This window comes from Hyperolius riggenbachi, chromosome 1 (assembly GCF_040937935.1).
Source record: "Hyperolius riggenbachi isolate aHypRig1 chromosome 1, aHypRig1.pri, whole genome shotgun sequence".
Lineage (NCBI taxonomy): Eukaryota > Metazoa > Chordata > Amphibia > Anura > Hyperoliidae > Hyperolius > Hyperolius riggenbachi.
Window position 1 is genome coordinate 150,822,110 of NC_090646.1, and position 22,035 is coordinate 150,844,144.

The 22,035-nt window shown below is 43.3% G+C and overlaps 1 protein-coding gene across 20 annotated transcripts in view; it reads right to left on the minus strand.

Moving 5' to 3' along the window:
* The window catches only part of TENM3 (teneurin transmembrane protein 3), a 1,708,801-nt gene that overhangs the window by 402,934 nt on the left and 1,283,832 nt on the right, over nucleotides 1-22,035 (minus strand). The window contains exon 1 of one of the 20 annotated variants that reach the window (XM_068278765.1): nucleotides 12,300-12,387. The exons of the other annotated variants lie outside the window; for them this stretch is intronic. Within the exon in view, the coding sequence (XP_068134866.1) occupies nucleotides 12,300-12,342 (43 nt within the window). The 5' untranslated portion in view covers nucleotides 12,343-12,387. Of the gene's footprint in view, nucleotides 1-12,299; nucleotides 12,388-22,035 lie in introns of those variants that run through there. 20 annotated transcript variants of the gene reach the window in all.

The window sequence follows — 22,035 nt, forward strand, 5'->3', positions numbered from 1 at the left end:
AAAACGCAAGTAATTCCTATAATTATTTTAACAGTGTTTCTTTTAAGCATTACTTAACAGTAATCATTTGTAGCAAGTCGGTAGCTTAACAGCGGTATACCCCGCCAGATTAGTGGATTTCCGAGCGCGGAGGTCTGTACGTTGATTTGCTAATAGACACTAAATATTCTTCAGCAGAAGGTCACTCTGTGAAACAGATGTTGTAGTGTAGATATTTAACAGACTGAATCACATCTGATTACGACGTCAGAAGACTCATATAGTTAATGACCGTTACCTTCTTTACAGCACAGACAGAAGAGAATTCCCTCTCTCATACAAATGTACCCCATACAAATCAAATATGGCTTGCCTAATTGTGGTCATAAAGGAGAAAGGCAGTGCGTAATACCGCTAGGACCCTGGCAAATATTTGTTCGACTTGTAATTATACTCTTATTGCTGGCTCTACTCCGCTGCATCCAGGACTTTCCGGCTCTAGCAAATGTGGCCAATCTGTAGTGCAAGAAAATTGCCTAGGGGATGGCTGATCCACTACTTGGCGAATGAGTTTTTGGAATTGGTTAGATGTATACTTTTCATGCCCCTTGGCCAACTTTCTTGTGCCCCCACCAACACACACACTTCTATGTGCATCAGCCCCACCCTCCTCCTTGGGTAGCAGCACTATTCTTCTATATGCGGCTCCCAATTTGCATCCTCCTCTTTCCCATACAACTCCTGTTCTATCCAGCTACACCTTGGGCAGCAGCCACCCAAGGCCTGGGCCTTTGTGGCCTTTTTCAGCAATCCTGTCCTTACTAGTTCACCCATGCCCGTTTTTAGGGCCGTGCGGCCCGTGCGGGTGCACTGGGCGCTGATGTGAGGGGGGCGCTGTAAAGGAGGGGGGAGCCGGGGGAGGGCAGCCCGACCTCTCCCCGGGCCGCCCTCCCCCCTCAGATGCAGAGTAATAACGCAGCAGGAAGCTCTGTACATAACTACTCACCTTCCTGCATTCCACTCGCAGCTGATCTCCTCTCTGCATACACGCTGATACACACGCTGCTTCCTGTTTAGCCGGAAACAGCGTGTGTATCAGCGTCTATGCTGAGAGGAGATCAGCTGCGAGTGGAACGCAGGAAGGTGAGTAGTTATGTACAGAGCTTCCTGCTGCGTAATTACTCTGCATCTGAGGGGGGAGCATGGAGGGCGGCCCGGGGAGAGAGAGGGAGAGGTCGGGCTGCCCTTCCCGCAGCTCCGGCTCCCCCCTTCATTATGAGGGGGTGGACCTACCTAACCTATACTGGGGGAAGCTGCCTATTTAACCTATACTGGGGGGCACCTACCTAATCTAATCTATACTGAGGGGAATCTACCTCTCTAACCTATACTGGAAAGCACCTACCTAATCTATTCTATACTGGGGGGCACCTACCTAATCCAACCTATACTGGGGGGCACCTACCTAATCTAACATATACTGGGGGGCAGCTACCTATCTAACCTATACTGGGGAGCAGCTACCGATCTAACCTATACTGGGGGAACCTACCTAATCTAACCTATACTGGGGGGCACCTACCTAATCTAACCCATACTGGGGGGCACCTACCTATCAAACCTATACTGGGGGCACTTACTTTTCTAACCTGTATTGGGGGCACCTACCTACCTAGCTAGCCTATACAGGTGGCAACTATACTGGCTACCTATGTTGCAGGCACCTACCTAACTATCCTATACTGGGGGCATCTACCTATCTAACCTATGCTGGGGGCAACTACTCTGGCTACCTATATTAGAGGCACCCACCTAGATAACCTGTAGTGGGGCACCTACCTATCTAACTTATACCGGGGGTGCCTGCCTATCTAACCTATACTGGGGGCAACTATACTGGCTACCTATACTGGAGGCACCTACCTGGCTAACCTATACTCGGGGCAACTATACTGGCTCACCTATGCCTGGCTACCTATACTGGGGGCCTATAGCTGGCTACCTATACTGGATTACCTATTCTTGGCTACCTATACTGGGGGGACCTATACTGAGTGCAACTAGACCTGGCTAACCTATACTGCGGGCGCCCATACCTTGCTCCGGGGGGGGGGGGGGGGGGCAATTTTTTACACCCTTGCCCTGGGTGCATTTTAGCCTAGAAACTGCACTGAGTTCACCAATGCTACTTCACTGATTGGAAGTGGTCTGTTCTAATTCCATGTGATCGCAGGCCAATCCTGTAAACCCCAATTAGCACTGGCCTTATTGTAATAACAGGTATGGTCATTAACAACATTATTATATCATGATGTAAATATCACATAATGGGTACCATGATGTGGATGGAATGCTGGGATGTGGTGGGGCCTACAAAGTTCACATTATGCAAAGGAATTCCTGGGCCATGTTATTAACATGCATACTTTTTCTATTATGAAACAAAACCTAATAACCTAGGGGAATCCAACTTCCAGTAAGTACAAACTTTGATATAGAGGTCAACTATTCCGTACCAGGCACTCATTCTGTTCCCATCACTGCCACCGATCTGGCAGCACTGAAGCCTCTCTCTCTGCTGTGACAGTGACAGCAGAGCTCCATATCTTGGTGAGGAGCCTATTTCATTGGCTCCTGACCCTGTGACCACTGTGAGTCAATCACAGTAACCACAGGCTAAAAGAGCGAAAGGATGATGCTGGTCCTTAGGCGGCCAGAACCGCCCAGTCGTGAAGAGGTTAAATTAAGCTAAAGACTAATACAATTCACTTACATGATTTATTTTACTCCAATTCTAAAATACAGGCTGTTACACAGGGCTTATACTGATGACAAACATGCTGCAGTATCTGCTGGTCTCTGCTTAATTAATGTGCTTTGAAGCTACCACCACTGCTTCCACAGGGTTAAAGGGTTAAGTTGGCCAAACACCATACAATTAAAAAAATAATTTTACACCAATTCGATAAATATCAGTTGTACAGAAAAATCAAAAGGTTTATTTTCATTTGTTTGAGAAATCTGATTGAATGTTCCATTTTTATTCGATAGAGGAAGATCGGGAGTGTTGGATTTTTCTGATCAATTTATATGAAAATTGAATGGTGTGTGGTAGAGAATTTCTTGATGTACAACCCAAGCAATTTTTTTAGAGTTTTCAATCATTTTTATCATAATTGGGGAAACATTGAACATATGTGTGTGGTATATTGGTCAGTTTTTTGAAATTTTACAATCAGTCAGATAAATTGATTGCAATTTTTGAATTGAAAAGATATGTAAAAAAAATAAAATTGTATGGTGTGTGGCCACTTTTAGGCTCCCTGCACACTGCATGCGAATCTGATTTTCAATCGGTTTTTACACCCGTTTCTGATTTTTAATCGTTAATGCATGCTGCGTTATTCCTCCGCTTTTCTGTTGATTGCATTCAGGGAAAATCGGAATTGCAAATCGGAATCAGAAACGGAATCACAAAACGGATTTGCAGTGTGCAGGGAGCCTTAAACTGACTCTGTAAACGCATTAGCTTCTCTCTGTTGAAGTATTGATATCATCTACAAAAACTGAATATAGGAATAGGAGTTTCACCTGGCTCATTTATGATGTAGACAAAGCCAAAGATAGGTTGTTATGTAAGAACAAAAGGGAAATCAGTAGTACATGTTCTGGACATTGCATTATTGATTCTCACGTGAGACTCACGTTTATATATGTACACTAACACCTTAAAGCTAAACTCCAACTCTCTCTTCAGTAATAAAACTACTTTTCGGTGCTTATTCCTAACTGGATCCATGATGGGGAGATTCGGGCCCATATGCAATTCACGTTTTCTCCTGAGTTTTCTCCTAGGAGATCATTTTTAAACTTTGATTTAAAATAACTTTTTAGCATTTTGCAATGGAAAAAGTACCAAAAAGTAGGTGAAAATGTACTGCCAAAATGATTTTCAGTATTTGTTTGCTTGCTGGTAGTTTAAAAGGCTTTTTTTTGACACTTTTTGAAAATATCCCCTAGCAGAAAATTCAGATGAAAAAGTGAATTGCGTATGGCCCTCCGGCCCACATCCAATTAACTTTTTCTCCTGCTGTTTCTCCTAGGTGATGTCTAGAAGATGCAAACTTGACAATAAAATGCCCTTTAAACCACCAGCAAGCAAGAATAATTTTAATAGTACTTTTTCTCCTACTTTTTGATACTTTTTCCATTGCAAAGTGCAGAGAACTTATTCTAAATTGAAGATGAAAAATTATCTCCTTTTCTCCTAGGTGATATTTTTACAGCTCGTCATAAAATGCATTTTAAATCACCAGCAAGCAAGAAAATGCTCAAAATAAAATTGATAGTACTTTTTCAACAACTTTGGGGTGTTTTTTCAATTGTATAATGCTGAATATTTAGTTTACAGAGAAGATGAAAATTATCTCCTAGGAGATAACTCTGTTAAAAAAAGTTATTGCATATGGGCCTCTGTCTCTTATCCCGGAGTGGCACTGGTAACAGGAAGTGAGCCGATATCTCCAATGCTCACAAACGCACTCATAGTAACCTCTTATAGTTGTAACTTTCATTCCACACAGCTCAGAAGTGTGTTGATTAATGTCAGTTTTTGCCATTGAATAAACATCCTTGTTTGCTGCATTGCCACTTGAAACAGTAAGTAAAAGGGAGCTCTGTAACATGGGCACAATCAGCAAACAGAAACCTGACAGTTTTCATCATTCAGCAATATACATAATGACATGCACTGTGAGGGCAAAGGCCAAAAACATGGCAGCACAGAGCAGAACAGCTGGCGAGGAAATATGCCCAGCGTCTTCCTGCTGACCTCTGCACAGATGGGTGGACCAGCATTTTATGATAACAGGATAGCAGCTGGGAGAAGCCCAGAATCCGGCACATGTTAGAAGAGCTGGAGGTGACTGCATACGGCCCATAGGCCATAGATTGAGGGCACATACTGATCCACATAGCATTACCACACAATAATGCGACATACCATAGTACAGCACCCACTCACCCAGTAAGCTATTATACAGAATCACTACACAAAAGGCTAGAACAGTCTGTTTACAGTGATGCTTCAATACAAATTGAAAGCAAGGATTGCAACAGCTGCACCAACTTAGAAGCCACTTTTATTTAAAGGAGCATTCAATAAAGTGTTATTGAACTGGGCATCGAACAGTTATAACATTTTTAATATAAACCCATTCTTTTATTTTTTTGGCATCATAACATATGTACAGTATTTAGACAGTATCTGTAGTCAGAATTCTGATTAATGCCTGAGAACTGAATGGAGACATGATGAGAGAAACAGATAGCTTGACTGACAGATCCAAAAAAACAGCTGAGTGCCCCAGAAGAACAATAGACTATGCCTGGGAGAGCCTGACTATTATGCTAAACTCCATCAGCACAGCAAGAGGTATAGAAATTCTATCAGGACCTATAGTTTAGTGTAAGGCCAAGACATACTACGTTTTCACAGGCTGGAAAAGCATATTAGGTGGTGTGTCATAGCGGATTATAGGTGACACGTGACAGAAATAAGTTGTTTGAAAACAGAGTGCAGTATCTGATCTAATACTTTTATGTAATGTTTAATGGAATTATGCTTTAATGTATCATGGATCTTAGCCTTTTAAAAATGGGGGAAAGAAGTCAACTGACCTAATCCCGATTGCTTTGAAAATTGTGTTATTCTTAAGCCCAAAATAAATAAGCGAGAATCTATCACATAAAAATTGGCAGAAGCCACCTTTGCAGTAATGTATAACTTGGACCATGCCATTGCTTTTACTTCCATAGTAAAATATTAGCTAGACTGAGAGGGAGAGTTTCAGGACACCTGCAGTATGACTTCATTAATTATATGTCAGAGGAAAGATTTGTGTAGCCTTCCACAATATAAGTCTTGTAGCTCCATTGACTTTGGACAGAAATGACATTCGTATCGTGTCAAAGCGTTTCATAGTTGATGAATATTACTCATATTGCTCCGCGAGTGGAACAAGCAGCGAAAGCGCGTCGTCGGGGCTGCTTTCCTGCTAAAAGCGAGACATTCTCAGCTGTAGAATTAACGTCAAGTGATTTGTTTGCGCCCATAACATGCCAGCTTGCCAATTCTATTAACAATAAGAATTTAGCGGTATTTTACATTTTATTACCGTGTCGAGAATTCGCACGGATGGACGGATGGAAAGACAGGCGCTCATATTCATCAGAGTTTCTGCGTCAGGTAGATTTTGCCGCAATTAATCAGCGCTCCCTTTATCCACGCTGGTGGGTGTCATCGCATTTAACTGGAATAACTGCGGCGGCCTTGCAGGCATATTTCAACAAGACAGTTACAAAGTAATTCCTCCACTCAGAGCAAGCAGCCAATTAAAAGATATCAGTCTTAAGAAAACTGATACGGTGGAAAAGTCACTGTTACGTGTGATGTGCTACCGCAGGGTGAGCGCCTGGGTAGAGGGGGCAGTAACCGAACACTGAGATTAGCAAACATTTGCCATTAATATATTAATCTGTCTATGTCTATACTGGACTGGGTCTAATGTATCAGATCTGTACAGAAAGCAACAATATTACGAGAAGCAATATGGCCTTCTTGTCTTATACCCAATCACTGACACAGCCACAGGTCGGCTTCATTTCTTGTAACTCCAAATACAGCAGCACTTATTAAAGTGCTATGAAACTCAGCATTTCTTCTTTGCTCTAAAAGATTATTTACAATCTACTACCACAAAAAAATGTAGCTGAACAGCATTCAAACAATTAAACACAGCTCTTTTTTCTTCAACTCCTTCAATGGAAAGGTTGCTGCCACATCCAAAGAGGTGATAACATTATCTTTTATTTACATTCCTTTGTCTGCTACAATTAATATATGCCGTATTTCGCGCCGTATAAGACGCTCCGGAATATAAGACGCACCTAGGTTTAGAGGCCAAAAACCAAGAACAAAACAAAAAACTAAACCTGGTGCATCCATATTTCAGGAGCACCTTGTACATGACCTCCTGACCTCCCCCAAATGGTGTCCTCATGTGTCCTGCTGTCTGCCTCCAGTGTGCTGCTGTCTGCCCCCAGCTGTCTGCCACTATGGTCCTGCTGTCTGCCCCCAGCTGTCTGCCCCAGCAGTTGGCTGATGGTGTAATGGTTAAGGGCTCTGCCTCTGACACAGGAGACCAGGGTTCGAATCTCGGCTCTGCCTGTTCAGAAAGCCAGCACTAATTCAGTAGGAGACCTTTGGCAAGTCTCCCTTACACTGCTACTGCCAATAGAGCGCGCCCTAGTGGCTGCTGCTCTGCTCTGGCGCTTTGAGTCCGCAAGGAGAAAAGCGCAATATAAATGTTATTTGTCTTGTCTTGTCTTGTCTGCTGTCTGCCCCCAGGTGTCTGCCCCCATAGTCCTGCTGTGTGCCCCCATGGTCCTGCTGTGTGCCCCCATGGTCCTGCTGTGTGCCCCCACGGTCCTGCTGTGTGCCCCCACGGTCCTCCTGTGTGCCCCCACGGTCCTGCTGTGTGCCCCCACGGTCCTGCTGTGTGCCCCCATGGTCCTGCTGTGTGCCCCCATGGTCCTGCTATGTGCCCCATGGTCCTCCTGTGTGCCCCCATGGTCCTGCTGTGTGCCCCCATGGCCCTGCTCTCTGCCCCCATGGCCCTGCTCTCTGTCCCCATGTGTCCGCTCTCTGCCCCCCATGTGTCCGCTCTCTGCCCCATGTGTCCGCTCTCTGCCCCCATGTGTCCGCTCTCTGCCCCCATGTGTCCGCTCTCTGCCCCCATGTGTCCGCTCTCTGCCCCCATGTGTCTGCTCTCTGCCCCCATGTGTCCACTCTCTGCACAACCCCCGCCCACCCTGGTTTGCCTCTACCCCTCGTTCTGGTCTCCACGGTCCCCCCTGCGTGTCCTCGGGTCCGGCCCCCCTGTGTGAGAAATAGCAGCGCTTACCTTCTCCATCTTGCCCGCGGCGATTGAAGAGATCCGGCTTCGGTGGGCGGCTTCCTCTAGTGCTGCCTTGTAATGACGTGTCATCGATGACGTGTCATTACAAGCCGGCACTAGAGGAAGCCGCCCACTGAAGGCAGATGTCTTCAATCGCCGCGGGCAAGATGGAGAAGGTAAGCGCTGCTGTTTCTCACCCAGGGGGGACCCGAGGACACGCAGGGGGGACCCGAGGTGCGGGTAGAGGGAAGCGGGGAGGAAGGAGACGGCCACAGCAGCACCACAGGCAGTGAATCCCCGACGGCGGGTCGCGGTTCGTATCGGCGGGCATTCGTAAGTCGGGGATTCCCTGCCTTTGCCGTATAAGACGCAGGGACTTTTTCTCCCCATTTTTTGGGGAGAAAAAGTGCGTCGTATACGGCGAAAAGTACGGTATTTCTAGCTGTGCTGAAAATTAGCTCTCTCTGCTGTAGAAGTAATCACTAAATGGATTTTAATCTATAAATACAGCAGCTATGCAATAAAATGCAATGGACGCTTTAGGAGCAGACAAACTTTACTTTGGAACTTGTAATACTACTTGTGCAAAAAGCAAATATGGTAATGGTATGGGTCATAAAAAGTCGGAAAACACATTTTTATTGAATGTTATGTCAGAGTTTTATCCCACTTTAATAAAAATTGCAGGTAGTGACCAGCAGGACGTAAGCTTATATTGTCTACTCCGCATTAGCAAAGTATGATCCGGTGTAAGGCACGGACCAGCTATGCAGACATGACATCAACAAACGCTGATTACGGTAATACATTTTATGACTTACTGTACATGGTTAATTGCAAGCTTTTGAAACGTGAAGTTTCTTCTTCAAGCATTATGCAGAACCAGTCACAAAAGTGAATGTAGCATACAGAGATATATATGATTCTGTAGGCTCAATCTGACATGATGTCACACAGTATTACCTCCTGTGAAATGTAAGACTTCCTCAGTGTTCGGATCTATTGATATACAGTACTTTCTATATCTATAAATAGCTGTGTGTTGGTATGTAACCCTGTGCTCCCAGTGATGTTTAGCCGAGGCTGTTTATTATACAGAATTGGGCCTCCCACAGAACTCTAGGAGACCAGGGGCAATATGCAATTCATTTTTTGGCCTGAGTTTTCTCCTAGGAGATATTTTTACATGTTTGATTTAAAATAACTTTTTAGCACTTTGCAATGGAAAAAGTACCAAAAAGTAGGTGAAAAAGTTCAGGGGTTCACGTTCGCCTTCGGGGGTTCGCGTTCGCCTACCAAACGCGAACTTTCCCAGAAGTTCGATTCGCCCCATAAAGCTCTATTGAGCAAAACTTTGACTCTTTATATTACAGCCAGCAGACACATTATTGCCATACACACTGCTCTCAATGCTGGAGGCCCACCCCCCACCCCTTCCTCCAAGCTAGGTCCTTTATACCATTTGACTCAGTTGTCTGCCTACACTAATTAGTTATGGGACAGCTGCTACACACTCTGCTAGGGAGATTTTAATTGGCCTCCCCTCCTCCCCTTCTACCTATTCCCTCCTCCGTCCTACCGGAGGGAGGAGGGTCTCATCTGCCAGGGAATTCCAGTATTTCAAAAACCAGCTTATATACCATGATAGGGATTTGAACCCAGGCCTCAGTGTATGGTAGGCAACTAACATATCCATTGTACCACCAACACTACTAGCTGAAAGTAGCTGAAAGTAGCTGAAAGTAGCTGAAAGTAGCCTAGCATGTACCATTTATGCTTAATGCAAGAGAAAAATTAGACAAGACAAATAACATTTATATCACACTTTTCTCCTGGCAGACTCAAAGCACCAGAGCTGCAGCCACTAGGGCACACTCTATAGGCAGTAGCACAGATATGTAGCCAGACATGGCCTTGTATTTTGTGTTCAACAGTTGTCAAGAGAAAAATTAGACAAGATAGCAGTGTTAGGAAGACTTGCCTAAGGTCTCCTACTGAATAGGTGCTGGCTTACTGAACAGGCAGAGACGAGATTTGAACTCTGGTCTCCTGTGTCAGAGGCAGAGCCATTCACCACTACACCATGCAGCCTCTGCTTACAGACATGTAGCCAGACATGGCCTTGTATTTTGTGTTCAACAGTTGTCGAAAGAGAACCCCAGATAGCCAGGTAGATTCATCTCTCTCTCGCGGAAGTTCGCAAACAGGGTTCGTGAACCGAAAATCGGAGGCTCGCCACATCTCTACTGTGCACCAGCCCTAAGTGATATTTTCACAACTTGTCAATTTAAATGCCTTTTCAACCTCAAGCAAGCAAGGAAATACTCGAAATAATTTTGATAGTACTTTATCACTACTCTTTAAATTGCAAAGTGCTGAAAAATTATTTTAAAAAGAAGATGAAAAATTATCTCCTAGGAGAAAACTCAGGAGAAAAAGTTAACTGCATATGGACCCAGGTGTTATTTCAGGTGGCTTCGGAGCACTCAGTAAACAAACATTTTGCAGTGATGCACCTACCAGCAGTAAATATGTAGCCCCCTGTGATACATTTAAGAGTGTAATATGGGGAGAGAAAATATTTTACAATGGACAAACATTGATTAAATCTCACTAATATTATAAATGCAAAAGTTTGGATGTTTGTTACTCAATCACGCAACAATGGCTGAGCGGATTTGAATGAAATTTGGCACTTTGGCATTTTCCCATAACCAAAAACTGGGCGGAAACAAATACAAATTTCACTGGGAAAATGTAAACTGCAACCATTCTTACACTATTAATGGTAGGGTTCTCAAACTTTGCACAGTTGGTCACTGGGTGACTGGGATGAATATTCAGAAAAGTGGGTGGAGCCTACAAGAGCCATCAAAATTCACCTATTGATTTTCAAGGGGAATATTTAATTTCTGCCATTCTTGCACTGTTAATGGCACAAGCCTCAAACCTGGTACAGTTGGTCATTGGGAGACTGGGTTCAAATTCAGAAAAGGGGGTGGAGCCACAAACAGCCAACCAAGATTTGTTTAATTTCAATGCAAGTTATTGATGCCAAAGACCACAAAGCTCACAAACTTGGTCATTGGGTAATTGTGTGTTAGCGTTAGAAAAAGTGGACAGAGCCAACACCAGCCAAATACATACCCAGGCAACGCCGGACTATCAGCTAGTTATTTATAAAGAAGTATTGTTAAATATAAGCATTTTTTTTAATTAAGCTATAATCAGTAAAGTTACTCTTGAACCATTCCCGGTTCCAGACAGTTTTGCTAAAGCAGGATTATCAGTCATAAAAATCAAATTCCATTTACACACAGCTCTGTGATTATTATGCAGTATACAACCTTACCCTCCATTGCAAGCATCCCAATATAATCATAAATGTTTCTGCTGTAATAAATCTTATCGCAGTCAGCCTCGCTCTATTTGGTACATTGCTGGGGAAAAGGAAGCTTGTTATCTCCCCTCCCACATTCCTGCTCCTCATTGATTGGCTGAGGGCAGTTCAGTATGACAAGATCCTGAAAAGGGATATACACCTCCCCTCTGCAGAAGCTGTTGAAATACGATCTATGCTGTGCTCACATATGTTTACAAACCAAGCTAGATAGGAAAGTGCAGTTTGTAGGAGAAAAAAAGTAAGGGAGGAAATTACATCAGAATTGGCTTCAATCAGAGGCAGTAAAGATGGAAAATAGTTTTCTCTTTATTAACTATATAATGTTAACTGAAATCAGAAAGTGTACAGTATAATACATATGTTATGTGAGTAGAACAAGTATTTATCTGCTTATATGTCTGTTTTTTTTTCCTGGGATAATATGGCTGTCCTTGCTGCTTTAATAATATCGTGTCTGTGGCAGCAACTAACTTATGGTTGCCAAGGTAGCCCTACTCAATAACACTGTTCCCCTCCTATGGTGTCGTCAGGGGCACTGAATAGCTCTTCTTGCCTCTTGCTTTCTCCGTTCAGCCTAGCAAACAGCATGTTTACCACCGGGCTCTCCTGATAGCTAGACTGAGCCCACATAACTGCCTTTGAAAGTCTATGGCTAGCTTAAGTATCATTTTCAAAGTTCTGTGCTTCCTGCACTGATGTGGTGTAGTAGGCCATAAGAGGATTATGGGCCGTCATGTATTTTAAATCAAGAAAGTATTCGCTCACGGGGCTGCTGGGAAGAAGTTGCATTTACCAAAAAGTGATTTGCCCTTGTAGAAAGGCTATCCAAAGACCTGAGCACACACGGATATGTCTCCCTGATGACCATCAATGCAGCCTCCCTCAGAGTCTGCAATCTCTAAATTATTACAGCAGCACATTCTGCTATTTTTGCTACCTGTCCATCCATCCATAATTACCTTCACATATTCCCGATAATGCAGCAGTGAAATGTTTTCTCATAAAGCTTGGCTATTACAGTAAGTCTCCTCGCTGCACAAGTTTACCCTTCTAACCGAATGAGAGCAGCAGCTGAACGGAAACACTTCTCCAATCTCCACAGCTTTATTTGCCTGTGGCAACTCTCTTATCCAGTTTAATGTGAATTTGCTCATTGGCTTACAGTTTGTATAACGAACAATTTAAAACAGTAGCCTGAAATAGAATGTAAACATCCAACGTGTAAAAATGGGCTTCCCTTAGGAGACCTAAATAATTTCCCGATTTGCTCTTTAGGGAAAGTGTGGACTTCAAATGATGTGTTTATAGCTGTGAACGCAATGTTATCTCACCGAGTTTGAAATAAGATAGAGAATAATATATATGAATTTACAGTAACGCCATTGCCGGGGTAATCTCTCAGCAGTCATACAACTATTAACTCTCCCTAAAGTTTAGACATTTTATACCTGACAAGATATTTATGCTTCTGTAAAGTCTCACTTGTCATTCACACACTGCCACCAAACTGCTTAAAGAGAAACCGTGACCAAGAATTGAACTTCATCACAATCAGTAGCTGATACTAGAGTTGTACGAACAGTTCGGCTGTGTTAGCCGAACTGCAGCCGAACTGTTCGGCTGCCCAAGCTGTCATTTATCTGTGGTTCTTACTACTTCCGGGTCGCAATGACCCGGAGTAGTACGTCTCCGCTGGCCCGGCGGAGCGCGTCCTAGATCGCGCTCCCGTTGCCGGGCACTCTCTGCGCATGTGTGTGACATCATGAGTGACGTCACACACATGCGCAGAGAGTGCCCGGCAACGGGAGCGCGATCTAGGAAGGGCTCCGCCGGGCCAGCGCAGACGTACTACTCCGGGTCATTGCGACCCGGAAGTAGTAAGAGCCACAGATAAATGACAGCTTGGGCAGCCGAACAGTTCGGCTGCAGTTCGGCTAACACAGCCGAACTGTTCGCCCAACTCTAGCTGATACCCCCTTTTACATGACAAATCTATACCTTTTCACAAACGGATCATCGGGGGCTCTGTATGGCTGATACTGTGGTGAAACCGTTACCACAGGAAACTGTGAGGACCAGGGTCCTGTTTACAGTGTACAGTTGTTTCCAACTGGCAAAAAATCAAGTAGTCTCTCCTTCCAGTGACATCACCTGCCAGCAGTAAAGATGTCGCCATGTGATAAATGTCAGAATGTAAATCAGGGAGAGGAAACATTTTACAATGGGCAAACACTGATTAAATCATATATATATAATTATAGTAAAAATGAAGCCCTTTGTTATTACATTATTTTCACTGGAGTTCCTCTTTAACCACCTTGCTGGCCCCAGTTTTTTTTCATTACAGTTTAGGAACACTACTGTCTCAGCCATCACACTGGTCTGCTGTTTTTTGAATCAGTACATAGATGAAGCTTAAAGGAAACACGAGGTGAGAGACATAAGGAAGCTAACATTTATTTCCTTTTACACAATGCACATTGCCTGGCTGTCCTGCTGATGATCATCTGTCTCTAAGGCCTCATTCACAATGAGACATGCGGAACTGCGTTATAAACTCTTATAGCGCAGCTTACCGCACTGCAATGCTAATCCTATGGAACGTTCATAGTGCAAAGTTAGCGTTGCATTGTAAAGTGTAGTGTTATGGTAACACACTTCTTGCAGTGCGTTACCTCTAAACGCACACATTACCAAGTACAGGAAAGCATACTTTTCATTGCCTATATAGTTTACTGTACCTACTGTATGGTACAGTAACACAGTGCTTGCTTTGCGTTGTAATGCTGCGTTGTGACTTTAACATCGCATTACAATGCAACGTCCCACTGTGAATGAGGGCTAATGCTTTTACCCATAAGCCCTGAACACGTATGTCTCTGACTTAAGTGTGACTGGATTAGCTGCATGCTTGATTCAGGTGTGTAATTCAGATACGACTAACCAGGAAGAAGAGCAGGACAGCCAGGCAACTGGTATTGTTTAAAGGAAACCTGACCTGAAAATTAAAAGTCAAAATAAGCATACACAAGTCATACTTACCTTCCATGTAGTTTACTCCTCAGTGTCTTTCTCCTCTCCCGCGTCCTATTTGTTCACTGTGATCAAGGGAATTTTCCCTCCTCCATTTTGAAAATGGCCATTACCCATAACAGCTCTCTGGTCAGCACACAGTTAAACTGTAACATCGCCCACTTGAGCCATAGGGAAACATAGCCATTACCTGGTACATCAGTTTTCCTCTCAGCTACAACTGACAGCAACTGATATTTTACTGACAGCAACTGATATATTTCAGATCTGACAAAATATTGTCAGAACTGCAAGGGATTATTGTCAAAAGAAAATGCTGAGCTTCTGAGAGGAACTGATGGCAAGGTAACTATGTAATGTTCATTTGAAGTTACCTCATGTGTTTATTTTAAATATTTTTACTCAGTACAGGTTCTCTTTAAAAGAAAATAAATATGGCAGCCTCCATATGTCTCTAACTTCAAATGCCTTTTGAAAAGAAACTGTTAAAATAACATAAGGAATTTATATATATATTTAAAACAATATTTATAAATATTTAGTCAGTGTTTTCCCATTGTAAAATCTTTCCTCTCCTTGATTCACATTCTGAAATGTGTCACATGGTGACAACATCTTTTGTCCCGTCATGTGCAGCTCTGCAGAACGTTTGTTTCTGAGAATTCCGAAGCCAGTGAAAATAATATCTGGTCTCCCAGAATGCTCTGTGGGAATTCTGCATATCTAAACAGCCTAGGCTAAACATCACTGGGAGGGCATGGGTTACATACCAATATAAAGCAATATACAGTACATGTAGGATGTGTTTCTAAAGGTAAAACCAGGAATATTACTGTTAAAGTGGGTATCCTGAATAATTTACTACATTCTACTATATGCCACTACAGTGGCTCTTTAAAGACCCTATAGACATGTCAGACTGGAATCAATGTACAATCAGGGCTGGATTTAGGGCAAGGCCACCTAGGCCATGGCCTAGGGCACTACAGGAGCAAGAGCACCAAAGAAGCAGGCTAAACTGGTGCAGCATTTGCAAGCTTTCAAATGCTGCCTGCAATGCAGGGAGGTCAGGCGAGCACCTGACCATGGTACTCTGCTGCTACCCGTCTGTGCAGCGCCCACCTTGCTCTATGTGCACGTTGGCATTGTGGCGGGTGGCTACGGACTTGGGTAGCATTGGAGACAAAGAGAGAGAGAGAGAGACGAAGCTTCTGCATTGGAGATGAGTGGAGAAATGAGTGACACTGATGGCTGCTATGGTGTGAAGGTGAGCTGGCTACCTATACTGAAGGGGGACAGCTGGTGACAGTGGCCTTGGGCAATAAAGAGAACAAACTGGCCCTATGTACAATGCAATATTGCCTGGCCACTTGCAGTGCTGCTCACTCTCAGTCCTGGTGACATGAGTGTAACAGTCACCCCTGCGACTCCTGCCATTGCAGGGGGGCCCACAGGCTTTGGGGGCTACTCCTTCTCCCTCTCTCCAACTACAAGTGCAGCCAATTAGCAAAAAAAACCTATCCGTCTGCTCAAAAATCATCCCTGCGACTCCTCCCACCATGCGAGTAGCAAGAGTGTCTGTAATTTTTTCCTGCTTTCGGATGGTGCTTCACAACAGAACACTCTCTGTCTCTATTCACCGGCTCCTGATCATGTGACCCCATGGGGTTCAGAGATCAAGAGGGCCCATGCTATCATTTTTGCAAGGGGGCCCTGTTAAGTCTAGTTAAGCCCCTGCCTGGTGAGCCAACAAAGACTGACTTTGCACTTTGGCTTTTTTTTTTACTACTCATTATTTAAAAGGGCATTTATGGGACTGTGTACCCAATAGTAATCTCTCTCTCTATGCTGAAGAAGAACATAAACAGCAATACAAAGCTGACAGAGGTTAAACTTTTACTTCCCTACAAGTAAAATTAGAAAAAATAAAAATTACCTAAAGATACCCTTTAAAAGTACTGTTTGAGATTATTAATGAGCACAACACATAAATCAACAAAGAAGAACTCAAGAACTTTAGCCTACCTCACTTACTATACTTTATCACTGGGTGAAGCTATTGTTAGCCAGCATTGCTAAGCTCTTGTAATGTTGGCCACACATGTTTAATTGTGATCGTTCAATGGCACTTTTAATTCAATAACATGATTGTGTCTAAGCAAAATCCAACTGAAACATTAACGATGACTGAATAATTGTGATTGTTTTTAGTCAAGTGAGATTCGTTTTATCAAACAGGAGAGCTGAGTAATTTAGATTTAATTGCATCAAATTAAGATTATTTTCATAGTCTTTTGTGATCATATTAAAGTTGATGGCTTAAACAAACTGCATTAAAACCCACTGGAGGGACTAGAAAAGATAAGGACCCAAAGTAAAGTTTTGTCAAGGCCTCCACAACTAGGCACAACCCCATCTTCCCTCACCAATGGATATGAGTGGGCATGGCAGTGTACAGTACTCTCACATACAACATACTGTACATTGAATACAGAGATGTGTAGGCTGCATCTGTGAAAACTCACCGATTTCTCCAATCCCCTCACTGTACACATCCTACAACCTTCTCCCTCAGATCTAGCATTTGTTTTAATCACATGTGCCTGGTCATTTCACTTCTGTCTTAATTTTGGTCTTCCTCTGCCTTGTAAGTACTCGTCGGGGAGCTTGTAAGCCCCCCCCCCCCCCGCCTCTCCTGGATGATCCGGAACTTCACACAGGACGTATCAGTTTTGTAAGGTCAATAATTGAAATCAGACAGCTTAATTATTTAGGCAGTTATCAGTTATCAGCCTACCAATTATGATGAGCTCAAAGCAAAGTTCTGGTTTAGCCCAGGTAAAGTGTGCTTCCTATGGAGCAAAATATTAACCTAATGGAGTCTGTGCTCATCACTAGTTCCAAGTCCATACTATCTTAGCAAGTAGGATGATGGGAGGACAGCAGGTGGTCATAGCATGTAAATGGGATACTGACAGCTGGGGAGATGCAGGTAGCCATTCTAAGGCCCGGTTCACATTAGCGGTGGCCGTCCGGAATCGCCGTGCCGGAGCCGCACCGCTTGCAGAACGGACGGAACGGACGCACGGCATAGCAATGAAAGCCTATGCGTCCGTTCACATGCGTCCGTTCTGCCGGACCGGACCGGATCCGGGCCGGATCCGGACTCCGGCCTCCGTTCCAACATGCGCTATTTTTTGATCCGGCTCCTCCGGCAGCCGTATCCGGGGCGGAGCCGGACTGCACCATCCGGCCAATACAAACCAATGGGAACCGGAGAGCGCACAACACACTGGCTGAGAAATCCGGATGTTCTACCCCACTTCCTATGCGGATTGTTGCGACGATATTGGATGGGGACACATGGGCAAGCATTTTGGAGTGGAGCAGCACAGCTGGATCCGGATCCGGAGATGTTGGCAGCATGTCGCAGGTGGAGGTGAGTGCTAAACAGCAGAGGGCCTGATTCCACAGGTCCCCCTTCTGCTGACCTCCCAGACCCCAACATTTTTTTTTGTTTTTTACGTTACTTTTGCCAAACGGATCCGGATCGCATCCTGATGAACACCTGATGCAACCTGACCGGATCTGGTCCGGATCCGGTCAGGTCATCCGGTCCGTTTGGCAGACAACCGCAAGTGTGAACCGGGCCTTACAGTAAGCATATAGGTAAATGACGAGACCCTAAGGAAGACACATGAACCCTGCCGAACTGTTATTTCTGCAGCAGAGAATAGCTAAAGCTCTGAGTGCATATTGTGTGACATGTAAAATACTTCCTTTCTTTTCCTGTTCAACTGATGTTCAGTAAAGAAAAAAAAATATTTACCAACTGCAAAAGCCAACAGTGTCCATGAATTCACAATCCAACCTACCAGTGAGCACTTTCTGTGAGGAGCTATTTACACTTTAATGCCTTGCGTTGCATCGCATTTGCCAAAAAAGGACGCAACGCAGTTTAACATGTTGCAATTCAACTCAGCGCATTAAGTGTTAATAGGGCCGCAATCTGAATTGACTGAGGAGCAAGCTGCAAATGATTTGCATCAATTCTGTACATGGCATTGGCCAGGTATACCATGCGCATAGTGAAAAACGTTTATTGTTGTCTGCGTCCCTTTTAGAGATCTTCCCCTCATTTCCTATCACCAATGACATCAACAAGAAATTAGAGAATCTTCCCACTAGTAAAACAGAGAGCAATAAAATCTTAAAGGGAACCTGAAGTGAGAGGTATATAAAGGCTGCCATATTTATTTGCTTTTAAATAATACCAGATGCCTGGAAGTCCTGCTGATCTCTTTGCCATCAGAAGTGTCTGAATCACACACCTGAAATAAACATGTGCCTAATCCAGTCAGATTTTTGTCAGAAATATCTGATCTGCATGCATGTCTATGGCTAAAAGTATTAGAGGCAGAGGATCAGCAGGACCGTCAGGCAACTGGTATTGTTTAAAAGGAAATAAATATGGCAGCCTCCATTTATCTCTCACTCCAGGTTCCCTTTAACCCATTAACAGCTTCAATACAGTTATCCCGTTTGAGATAAGTACACTGCCTTTGACCTCAGTCGGAGGAACTTGTTGTGCTGTAAATCCTTGAAATGCTTTGATCTCTCTCTACTAGCAGAAAATATAGACGCTGAAAGCAAAAGTCCTCTATTATTGCATCACACACTGCCCCCTAGCGACAAGTGGCCATAAAAACACATTACAGCAGTACTAATTAGAAGCTAAGAAATGTAAGAAATAAGAAATAAAAAATGTGCTGAAATAAATTGGCCTGGAGCACTTGCAAGCCTCTAAATAAATTGGCTGCTAAAGGGTTACTGGACATCCAAGCTCTTGCTGTTCTGTATAAACACTTTTGACCAGAGTTCGACTTTATGAAAAAAAATAAACAAAAATAAATTCCACATTTTATTATAAAGAAAAAGGGTTACATGTCTACATAAACATTCGGGACTATTAGACACTGAACCATTCAGCTACATTGCATGAGGATTTCTCATCACATCACATACAGGAGACTAATATAGAAAACGACTCTATTAAAACCTATCACCAACAGGGTTTTCCCACTGGCACTCCTCAGCTAAAATTCCTTTTTAGAGAAGAAAGCGAAAATGACATGCAAATCTGAAATCGGCAAATTGGAAGGTTTTCCTTCTGTTTGCGCTGGAAACGTGACGAAGATAAAACGACTCTGGCTAACAATTCTTCAAATGTCATGTTGTCAAAGTTCCCATCAGTAAGATGGTTTAAAGGCTTTCGATTAATATTGCATGCGAGAACTGAAATTACATCCTTTGTCGTTTAGTTCCTAATGGTGCAAGTGATATCAATCAAGTGCTGTTTTACGAAGCGTGTGTGATTTTTATTGCAGGCTGTTTCTGAAAAATCTTGCTCAGGTTTTTAAGAGATGCTTCTGACTTACAGTAAACATAACCCGCAATCATCGAAATTGAAAAAACTTTTTTTGACCATGTGTTAATTATGCACTACAAGCAAATTACTATGTACACAGATCGATTGACAGGCCGCTAGGAAAAATGCATGTACAGTATTAGCAGAGGAAGCTGCCTCGCTATTTGAGCTTTTTATGCCCTGCAAAATCTTGGTCAACTGACATATACCTATATTGGGGATCTTCTGTATTGATGTTGCATTAAATCTGAACAGACACTTAAAAAGATAAGTAGGTTTATTAGTGCAATTAATATTTTGCTGTTCATTTTTGTTGAACTTTGTGTCGTTAAACAACCACACATGACCACCATCTTAGAAGCATTCACATATTTTTTCTTTGTTTCAGTGTTAGCACTTATAGTTAGTCAGAACAGAGTCCGAAGGAGAAAACCCATTAGGTTATAATAACAGAGTTTACTATAACTGAGGCCACTGTAACTGGGAGTATAATAACAGAGGGCACTATAACTGAGGCCACGGTAACTGGGAGTATAATAACAGAGGGCACTATAACTGAGGCCACGGTAACTGGGAGTATAATAACAGAGGGCACTATAACTGAGGCCACTGTAACTGGGAGTATAATAACAGAGGGCACTATAACTGAGGCCACTGTAACTGGGAGTATAATAACAGAGGGCACTATAACTGAGGCCACTGTAACTGGGAGTATAATAACAGAGGGCACTATAACTGAGGCCACTGCAACTGGAAATATAATAACAGAGGGCATCATAACCAAGCCCACTATAACTGGCAATATAAAAACAGAGGATAGTATAATGGAGGCCACTATAACTGGGAACATAATAACAGAGGACACTATAGCCAAGCCCACTAAAATGGGGAAGACAATAATGGAGGGCACTATAACTGGGAGTATAATAACAGAGGGCATTATAACTGGGAATATAATAACAGAGGGCACTATATCCGAGCCCACTATAACTGGTAATATAATAACAACAATTACAACAACAAACCTCTCCTATAAGATTATAAAGGAACACGAGAGATGCCCAAAATGCGTGATAAGATAGAGTAAAAATAAAAATAAGATGTGTGGTAAGTTTCCACTTACCTTAAAGGGTCCAAGGTAATTGAAAAACAAAAATCTACTTACCGGAGCTTCCTCCAGCCCCTGGCAGCCATCCAGTGCCCTTGCTGCACCTCTGCTCCAAGCCGGTGGCCCAGGGTCCCCTCTGGTGCAGATGCTGACCTTGCCAGGTCGGCATCTACTGTGCCTGCGCGAGAGCTGCTCGGGGTCGTGCTGATGTGGTCTGGAGTGTACTGCACAGGTGCAGTACTAGTGCGCCTGCAGAGTACACTACAGAATACGTCAGCACGACCCCTATCAGCTCTCGCGCAGGCACAATAGATGCACGTCGGCATCTCCACCAGAGGGGACCCCGCGCCAATTACCTTGCATGTGTCCTTTAAAGATTCACTGAACACAAGATCTAGACTTTGAATCTGTTCCCCTATAAGACTCACCCTGTAAGACGTTTTATTCCAATTTACTTTTCTCCTAAGTTTTCACCTAGGCGGGGATATGGTCATTTTTCATCTTTTGTTTAAAATAACTTCTCAGCACTCAGAATTAGGCAGTACTTCTCACCTATGTTTTTGGTACTTTTTCAATTGCAGAGTATTTTTTTTTTTGCTTGCTGGTGGCTTAAAAGCATTTTATTGATAAGGTGAAAATATCACCTAGGAGAAAACTCAAGAGAAGAAGTGAATTAGACAAGGGCCACTGCCTGAGCTCTCACATGTGTTGATTGCATATACTGGTAGATCATGTTTTCCCACTTAAGTTCTGTTAAATGGAAGTGTCCAAACTATAATATCCTGCTCCACTCTGCTCTATAGCTAATCCAGAATCCTATAATGCCAGATGTTCTTTCTTGGTTCACCACAATACAATGCTGCACGTTGTCTATTTAAAGTACACGGCTAAGTTCTGGATTTCACTTAGTCCTCTCCCCTATTCGGCTATACAAAGTGTAAGATTCCCACACATTTCTGGTCACAAAAAAGCCACCCGCTCCACAATAAAACCCACTCAGCATCTGGATTTACTGTTCACATGCTCACTAACACTCACTATGTTTATAAATAGACATATGGTGGATTTGCATCTTCCTTTTTCAAATGCTTCTTTATAGAGCCCTGCTCTGATTTTTTTTTTTTTT